Raw genomic sequence first — 9,847 nt, forward strand, 5'->3', positions numbered from 1 at the left:
CTTCTTTCTGTTTGTAAAATCATCTGCACTAAATTCATCAGTTCTCTAGTTCAGAAGAAATCACATTCAGCAGCAGACAGCCAAACAGTGTGTAGATTGTGATTTTATTAGGTCATTTTTGCATCTTTATGTCTGTCAGGTTGTATATTTGGAAACGCAGTATGAAGCCTCACTCCACAGCCACATTTACATTTCAACAACACTTACAATAAATTACTGTACATAATAATAATATAGTATTTTACCAATTTTATAACTGATTTAACATCACTTTGACATCACAGACTGCTCACTAACAAAAATAAATAAATTCTGTACACAACTACACATTTCCTTATGAAATTAAAAGAAAACATTTGCAAACGGAATTTATCTAACAATATGATCACACACATAGATATATATATATACATCTCTATGATCACACACATGGGACTATCTAATTGACCAATGGAAGACGAATGTTTGTAACTTGACTGAAAACACTACAATCAATAGAGTGCTGAAAGGATGACGGATTTTTGTAGTTCAAATCCTGAAAATGAGCGTTTCTGTACATCTTCATTATTTCATCATCCTGACGTCAATGGGTTTTTGTTAAATGACTGAAATAAGGTAATACATTTTATTCTTCATTACTCCTTTTATGTAAAGCACTTTGAATTACTACCGTTATTAAATGTGCTATATACTGTAAATAAACTTGCCTTGCCTTACATAATTGAATACTTCAGTAGTAACCAGTGTTATGTAATCAGATTACTTTTTCCCCAAGTAACTAGTAAAGTAATGCATTAGAAAATGAGAGTGTTATTTTTATTGTAATGCATTACATTTGAAGTAATTTTCCTCAACACTGGTAATAAAAAAAAAAAATTAACTCGTCTTGAAAAGGTGGTCGAACACATCTTGCCTTGGCAACTAGCAGAAATAAAATAAGTTGCATTTTTTACATTTTATTTCAGTTAACAATTATTTTTATTCAAGGAATTTTTTTTTTATGATTTATAGTTAACTATAATAACCCTTTGCCAGACGGGTAAACATCTGTCACCGCTTCATCGTATTTATAATCTAATCCAACAACATGTTTATTAGATCCTGTGCCCACTAAACTAAGAGTTGTTACCTGTAGCAGAAGAACCGCTTCTCAATATTAACTCATCGTTATCTTTAGGTCACGTCCCAAAACCATTCAAGCTGGTGGTTATTAAGCCTCTTATTAAGAAACCACAACTAGATTCTAATGAACTGGCAAATTACAGACCCATTTCAAATCTTCCGTTTATGTCAAAAATTTTAGAAAAAGTTGTGTCTGCTCAATTGTGCTCCTTCTTGCAAAAAAATTATCTCTATGAAGAATTTCAGTCAGGTTTCAGGCCTCACCATAGTACAGAAACTGCACTTGTTAAAATTACAAATGACTTGCTTCTTGCTTCAGACCAAGGCTGCATCTCATTGCTAGTATTACTTGATCTTAGTGCTGCGTTCGACACTCTAGACCATGACATACTCATAGATCGATTACAAAACTATACTGGTATTCAAGGGCAGGCTTTAAGATGGTTTAGATCCTACCTGTCCGATCGCTACCACTTTGTTCATTTAAATTGAGTCATCTCAATTATCACCAGTAAAGTATGGAGTACCACAAGGATCTGTCCTAGGTCCTCTGCTATTTTCAATTTACATGTTGCCCCTTGGAAATATTATTAGAAAACACGGGATTAGTTTTCATTGTTATGCTGATGATACTCAACTCTATATCTCAACAAGACCAGATGAAACTTCTAATCTTAGCTAATAGATTGTGTAAAAAATGTAAAAGATTGGATGACAAATAATTTCCTCCTATTAAATTCAGATAAGACAGAGATATTACTTATTGGACCAAAAAAACAGTACACAGAATCTCTTGGATTACAATTTGCAACTAGACGGATGCACTGTTACGTCCTCTAAAGTCAAAAATCTGGGTTTTATATTAGACAGCAACTTGTCTTTGAAAATCATATTTCCCATGTTACAAAAACAGCATTCTTCCATCTTAGAAACATTGCCAAGCTTCGAAACAAGCTACCTGTTTCTGATGCAGAAAAGCTAGTTCATGCATTCATGACCTCTAGACTGGACTATTGTAATGCACTGCTAGCTGGTTGTCCTGCATCTTCAATAAACAAGCTACAGATAGTCCAAAATGCAGCGGCTAGAGTTCTTACCAGGTCAAGAAAATATGATCATATTACCCCAATTTTACAGTCTCTGCACTGGCTATCTATTCAGTTCCGTATCATTTACAAAATATTATTACTTGCCTATAAGGCCCTAAATGGTTTAGCTCCTGCGTACCTAACTTGTCTTCTACCACGCTACAATCCAACCCGCTCCCTAAGGTCGCAAAACTCTGGACTTCTGGTAGTACCTAGGATAGCAAAGTCCACTAAAGGAGGTAGAGCTTTTTCACATTTGGCTCCCAAACTCTGGAATAGCCTTCCTGATAACGTTCGGGGTTCAGACACACTCTCTCTGTTTAAATCTAGATTAAAGACACATCTCTTTAGCCAAGCCTTCACATAATGCATCTTATAATCTTGGACTGCAGTTATATCTGATCAAATGTACATTATTATTATTCTTTAGCTTGGGTTGAACAAATCATTTGTGTTTAGATGGAACAGCAGCTACGCTAATTATGTCTCTATTTGTTTCTCTGTTGATTAACATCCCGTGGTAACTAGGAATTACAGAAGCTTCAGTCTGGATCCAACCCTTAAATGATCTGAGATGACCGAACACCTGAGAAGAGATGATGCCAACCCCTCAGAGGATGCCAAAGCTCAGACAACATACAGAATTACCTAATTTTGCCACAAGTTAAATATATTAAGGTTCTGCAATATATAAATATATTGTGGAAACTTAATTTCCTGTAGAGCTGCTTTGCAACGATTTGTATCGTAAAAAGCGCTATACAAATAATCTTGAACTTGAACACTCTTGCACAGTATTCAGTCTAAAACTTTCAGAGAAAATGTTTTTAAGCGAAAAATGAAAGAGTTAAAGCTTCCTGGTGGTGATGCTGATATCATAGTTCAGTTTAGCTTTTTCCTTCTGGTATTTGTATATAGGCTTAAAAATGATAATATTCATTCAAGTTGTGAAGATTATCATGATGAACAAAATGTGTAAGAATCATAAACTTTTGTTGCTCGCAGATCTTATTTTCTACAATAATCCAAAAGCCGATGGAAAAAACCTTTTGTCAAATAAACCTGGATGACACCGACTACAAAAATACATCATCACTTCAGCGCTCTATTGCATTTGGTGCAGCTTGTGGCAAAGAAATGAACCTCTTCAGTGTTAAATATGCTAAACGGACATCCACAGCCCATGTGTGTAGGGTTTTCTGTGTGTCTGAGTAAACGCTTAGAAATCTGGACGCTCCTAGGCGGGACAAACAGGAACAGAATTCCTCAGGAATGACTCCACTGCACAAAGGGAGGAAACACTGATATGCTCGTTCACACACACACACACACGGATGGAGGAGTCGGGCCGTTCTCTCAGTCTCGGTTAACACAAACCTCCCTCATAATCGCCGTCTTCCTCGGCCGCTGTCGGGCCAGCGCTGCCTCCTTGAGGAGCAACAGGAGCTTTCTTCTTCTTCCCACCGCCTCCACCGGGCACCTTCAGAGAGATCGCCAGCTTGGCATACTGCACAAACACAGAAACGACAAAACAGCTATTGATAATGCCACTGAATGAGATTTCAGTCAGGATGCCCACTGCATTTTTGAAAATATAGTAAATGCTTAGTTGATAAGTTATGTTGCCACCAAGGTTATTGGTAATTAAAACTAAAACCAAAAAAAAAAACTTTAAATGCTTGAAATAAAATAAGTAATAGCCTATAGAAAATGAGTATGTTAAAAACAACTTGGTTGTTATAGTTACAACGGCATTTTTGTACTAGATTGAAGCACTAAAACTAAAAAATAAATGAAAAGAATAAAAGCTAAAACTAAAAGACAAAAACTACAGACATTTAAAAAAAGAAAAACAAACAAAATTACTCGAATTAAAATGAAAACTAAAAATATTTTTTATTTTTTGTAAAATTTATTGACCACTTATTGTTTCAATAAATGTTTTTGTTTTTAAAGAAATTGGTATTTTTAATCAGCAATGATGCATTAAACTGATCAAAACTGACAGAGCCATTTATAGTGTTACTTAAGATTTCAAATAAATGCTGGTTTTCTGAACGTTCTATTTAGTTTTGCCATCACAAGAATAAATTACATTGAATAAATTATATTAAAACAGTAGTTTTAAATTGTAAATGTTGTACATACATAATACATTAAGTTTTACATAATACAAAGTAGCAAATATTTAACATAACTCTATATAATATTTTGTTATCTAATTTAATATTATTTTATTTGTTTATTTTTGAACTGATACTGAGCTAATGAATTTTTGACAGCTTTGCGTGTGAGGACTGATGTCTGACACTCACGTCGTTGTCCATGTACTTCAGTAAAGGTGAGTTGCAGACGCGTGAGACCTGATCCTCGTCCTGCTCGTCAAACGCCGCCAGTAACGTCTCCATGGAAACACAGTCCTCGCTCCCACTGAACCCTGGGAGACTGAACAGCACAGTATTTGACATTGATCAGAGATCACACTGATGATGGTGTTACTCGTTCATACCTGTAACTTTCTCTGACACACTTGTCTGCAGCCACAAAGTCTCCTCTGTGGAGATGAACCAGCACTTGAGCGATGGTTTTCTGCAATAGCAAACCGATGCAACAATAGAATGCAAAATTGTATGTTAAAAGTTTATTTGAAAAACTACATGAGGTAAAATCCAGTTGAATTTCAGTATTTGCACCTTAAAGCAGGTGGGGTAGTTCTCAATTTCCTTGTACATGTTCTTCTCTTTCTGAAGGGACACAGCGGCCTCGTCCAGCCTGAGCACAACAAACACAACGACAACAGCTTTCACTGCTTCAGCTAGCGCTGAACATACAGAAACATATTACTATATTACTAATCATTGAATTTAATCATATTTTGAATGAGGTTTGTTTTATATATATATACTGTATATTCAGTTTTTTCATTTGAATTTATGTTAAAGTTTTAGTAATACATTTTATATCCCCTCCCCCACCCCTTTTTAATACAATTTTGTTTTTATTTTTATTTCAGATTTATTTTGTCTGCTTCAACTTAAATCAAACAAAACATTTGAAATGTGGCAACTAACTGAAATAATAATTTGTTTTTATTTTTATATTTTCCAGTTTTATTAAAATTTCAATACTAAAAGAAGTATTAGTAATTCTGTTTAGTAATTTAGTACTTGAACTAAAGTACTTGCCTTGGCAACTAAATTAAACTAATTATTTTTTATATTTAATTTATTTTATGTTAAGGTTTATTTTATTTCAATTAACTTTTTTAATTGTAATATAGTGCTTAATTCATTTTATTATGAAGATTTATATTGTGAAGCAGTGATATTTTTTGTATTATATTACTACAGCATATTATTAAAGAATTTATTAATATTTTAAAATTATTTTTTATTTCTATATTTTCCATTTTCATTTTTAGTAATTCTGTTGTGCTTTGTAATTTTTATTAGTTTTAAAATGTTTTTTTTAAGTCAATATTAAGTTTTTTTTTTTTTTTTTAAATCTGATTTCTGTTATCATTTATTTAATTTCAATATTTATTTGTAGTTTTAGTTAACAACACTGTTGTGAAGTCATCAGGAGAGCCAGTGAAGTAATAAAGGTGAGTAAATTATAATATATGCAACTATGCGACTTATTGAACACTCAGGATCATGCATCACATTGATTTTACCACAGTAAAGGTGTTATTTTACATACACTGTTAATGCTTAAAGGGCACCTATTATGTTTTTTTTTCCATTGTACGTTTCCTTTAGTGTGTTATGTAGCTGCTTGTGCATGTAAACAATATGCAAAGTTACAAGCACAAAGTCAAAATCAGAGAGTTGATCTCTCCGACAGAAAATCTTGCCTGAAATGCCTTATTGGTTGTCCTGCCATGTGATTTCATGCTACATATTTGCATAATGCCCACCTACTGCTGCTTTGGCCCGCCCACAAGGACTGTTGGAAACCCAATTATGGTAAAGAGCATTATATTTCTGACACACACACAATCTAATTAGCTGACCAATCAACAACAGACGGAGAGTCGGCTGACCAATCAGAGAAGACTTGGCTTTTTGGAAGGCGGGGCTTTAAAGAGTCAGGAGCATTTCAGGCTGAGGTTGAAAAGAGCTGCTGCAGCAATATACAGTATGAGAAAAATAATGCGTTTTTTGAACATTAAATAGATAATCTCAATATGGGGAGTTTAATGCTTTAAGACGCACCTGCGCAGTCTCACCAGAAGTCTGGAGGCTTTTCCCAGAAGCTCTGCTGCCTGCCTGAGACGATCTTCATTCTGAACACATCACAAACCAGTTCACATTATGTATATTTACTACATAACCCATGTGATTTGCATTTCCTCACCTCAAACACAGATGCAGCCTTCTGGTACAAATCCACGGCTTTCTCCAGATCAATCGTCTCGATGAGTCTGAAGAAGTGGATGGCACTAGTTAACACAACCTTTGCATGCATAATATAGTTAGTTTATACGTAAGAAACTACACAAACAACCTCTCAGGAAGTGTTTCGGTCTGTTTACTCACTTCCCAGCTCTGTCCAAGGCCATTCCAGCGGTGCCAGACGTCCCGTTCTCCACGTACATGATGCTGGCCTTCTCGATCAGCTGAATGGCCTCAGGCATTTTCTTCATGTCCTGCAGGTGTAGAAGAGTCACTCACTCACGTCTCAAACCTACAGGCCATCCATAACTATCACCTTAACCTCCATAAAAACTCACCTTCAGCATCATGCCAGCCTGTTCATATGCTCTGAGAAGAAGAAAAACATGTTTTATCATGGGTCACATTGTACAGAAGTATAAGTAAAAAAATATGGATAAATTAATTACAGTAATATGTTTTTAACTATTAAAAGAAATTGGTCAACTACAGATTAGTTTAGTAAATGGATTGTTTGTAAATACAGATTTAGAGTTAGAAATGAGCTTAACAGGTATTCGAAGCATTAATGCTCACTTACTTTGCTGCATGGAAGAGTCTGTGAATTGTAGTTAAGGAAATATAAGACCAATATAAGACCAAAAATAAAACCAATTACCAATTAAAACCAAATTAATCAAATAGTATACTGTTCAAATATTAGGGGATTTTTTAATGCCTTTTTTTTAAGTCTCTTCTGCTTATGAAGGCTGCATTTATTTGATCAAAACAGTAAAATATTATGAAATATTATTAGAATTTAAAATAACTCTTTTCTATGTGAATGTGTTAAAGTGTCATTTATTTCTGTGATCGAAGCTGTATTTTCAGCATCATTACTCCAGTTTTCAGTGTCACATGATCCTTCAGAAATCATCCTAATATGCCAATTCGCTGCTCAAGAAACATTTCTGATTATATCAGTGTTGAAAACAGTTGTTCTACTTCATGTTTTTTATGCAAAGCGTGCTATATTTATTTTTCAGGATTCTTTAATAAATGGAAACTTCAAAAGAACAGTGTTTATTTGAAAAATAAATCTATAAATGTCTTTACTGCCACTTTTGATCAATTTAATGCCTTGCTGAATAAAAGTATTAATTTATGGCACATTCTCCCTATAAATTTGACCCAATATTTACCACAATTGACATTAAGGTGAATAAATCATACAGTGCATATAAGCATTACAGATACAGTAAACCCCTGTGATATATGCATGGCTCTGCTGCCCAATACTTAAGTCTTTTTTGTTGAATTAATTTTATAATTATGATTTCATCTTCTGTCTAGTAACCAGAGTCTGATGTGCGGAAGAAGGATACGCTTTGTTTTCTGTGTGGTACTCGGCCTCCTTCAGGTACGCATCCTTCGCTTGGTCAAACTGTTTTGCGTTTTTGAAAGCCACGGCTGATATAACACCAACATTATATACATAGGTTACATATACATATCATTACATTTCACTATATATTATCACCTTCAATAACATCAGTGCAAGATGTTACATAAGGTTTACATCACCTGCTTTTGCCATCTCTGAAGCGGCTCCATCATAATCAGGTTTCCACTTGGTCATGCTGGTCTTCAAGCTGCATAAAGTAAAACAAATATTGTATGGTGTTCACTAGTATCCCAACCCTTGTGGAAAAGAAATGTGCTTACATGTACTGAATTACTTCAAATCTTAAAAGTATATTTTAAAAAATTGTATACTTGCAGGTAATTTAATGATAATATAATAAAAGGCCACTTAAAAGTGTGCTTAAAGAGAAACACTTTATTGCTTAACACACTTAAGTACACTTTTAGTGCTTTTAAGTGCACTTAGACAGACTGATTGATTAATTTGACAATAATGTAAAATCAAATGTTTTATTTTAAATACGTTTTTATTTAAATAATCTTTTGTCATGCTTTAAAGATGTACACTTATTTTGATGTGTTGAATAACATACTAAAGAACAATAAAGAACTTGATAATAATTTGAACTGTAGTGTGTTATTCGATATTATATTTAAACTAAATAGATTTTAAGTCTACTAAACTGCAACTTTATCATTATAGATGTGTGATTAAAATGTATAGGCCTATTTAAACATACAGTTTTCAACAGAAACGACATCAACATATCATTTTACCATAAATGCTTCTCAGTAGATTCTGCAGTACACTTTCAAAATATTTGAAAGACCATAGGATTAATTATTAAATGACTTGCAATTACTTGATGTACTTAAGTCCTACTTAAATGGGTCAAAACAGCACTCTTAAGTTGCATTTAATATAAATGTAAACTATAATGCATTTTCATATAATTAATAACATGTAGTTAAGTGTATGGGAACATTATTTCAGTTGACACTACTCATTTTAAAAGTATGCTAAAATGTGCTTCTCTTCCACAATGTAACATTTATTACAAAATATATCATAATAACGCACATAATATAAGATCTAGGTGTTTGAAAACAACATGCAAAGCCACTCTTAGAAAGAAGACAGGCGTGTAATTCTACTTTAGACTCGAAATCTTCTGTTTAGCCTGTGACAACTTGCCCCGGTCTCTACTACCTGATGGGCACATGATCATTCACTGGATTTCAGGAATGGCCCACATCATCAGTAGAAGCCTCATAATAATGCCCACATCAGGACCACTGCAGCTGTCGCCAAGGTAACCTCTATCACTGCACGCGCGATTACGCAATCAGACTCGCGGTGGAACATTATAATGAACGCGCATCCGAATCATTCAGAACCTCACTTAATCAGGACATGTTTGCACCGATCAATTATAAACACTCTGCATCCGGTTATGCAGCAGAATTAGTGACAGTGTGACTGACAGCGACAGTAGGCCGATCGTAAGTCGGTGTGTGAAATGCATGAGCTCTGTTCTGTATGAGAAAATTGTCCAGATCTCACCATTTCTCGGCTTTGGCGATGTGCTCGTGCGCCTCGTTGATCTTCTGCGCGGCCATGGCTCTGGGTTTCGCGGATGAAGACGACCAGCTCGGGAGGGAGGATGAGGATGAGGATGGACTGTTACGTAGATTATCCTGATTTTCTTCAACAGCTAATCCACGTCACGGTGTTTTTCTACGGGAGCCCGGGTGGGATGCTGCAACGCACCATTCAACATCTGCGATTCACACTTGCCTCGTTTTTATTATACATTTATTTGAGTATAGGTAGAA

At 34.6% G+C, this 9,847-nt stretch overlaps 1 protein-coding gene across 1 annotated transcript; it reads right to left on the reverse strand.

The window, feature by feature from the left end:
- Window positions 1–90: 90 nt before the first annotated feature.
- On the reverse strand, window positions 91–9,734 carry LOC306846068 (gamma-soluble NSF attachment protein-like). The gene is made up of 13 exons (XM_079379161.1): window positions 9,576–9,734; window positions 8,171–8,238; window positions 7,972–8,056; window positions 7,188–7,205; window positions 6,946–6,976; window positions 6,752–6,861; window positions 6,570–6,636; window positions 6,428–6,498; window positions 4,904–4,982; window positions 4,720–4,799; window positions 4,526–4,655; window positions 3,588–3,717; window positions 91–3,491 (listed from the first exon to the last, which is right to left on the reverse strand). The coding sequence occupies exons 1-13, from the start codon at window positions 9,629–9,631 to the stop codon at window positions 3,448–3,450; spliced, it is 969 nt and encodes a 322-aa protein (XP_079235287.1). The 5' UTR covers window positions 9,632–9,734; the 3' UTR covers window positions 91–3,447.
- Between the last annotated feature and the right edge of the window lie 113 nt (window positions 9,735–9,847).

Source organism: Barbus barbus, assembly GCF_936440315.1.
Source record: "Barbus barbus genome assembly, chromosome: 26".
Classification (NCBI taxonomy): domain Eukaryota; kingdom Metazoa; phylum Chordata; class Actinopteri; order Cypriniformes; family Cyprinidae; genus Barbus; species Barbus barbus.

What these genes read in the sequence shown, in the direction of transcription:
- LOC306846068 (XM_079379161.1), bottom strand. Translation starts at nt 9,631, where the DNA reads ATGGCCGCGCAGAAGATCAACGAGGCGCACGAGCACATCGCCAAAGCC. An exon ending in AGGCTGGCATGATGCTGAAG is followed by an intron (nt 6,862 to 6,945) that starts GTGAGTTTTTAT and finishes CTACACCTGCAG; the next exon opens with GACATGAAGAAAATGCCTGA. An exon ending in TGAAGTACATGGACAACGAC is followed by an intron (nt 3,718 to 4,525) that starts GTGAGTGTCAGA and finishes GTGTTTGTGCAG; the next exon opens with TATGCCAAGCTGGCGATCTC.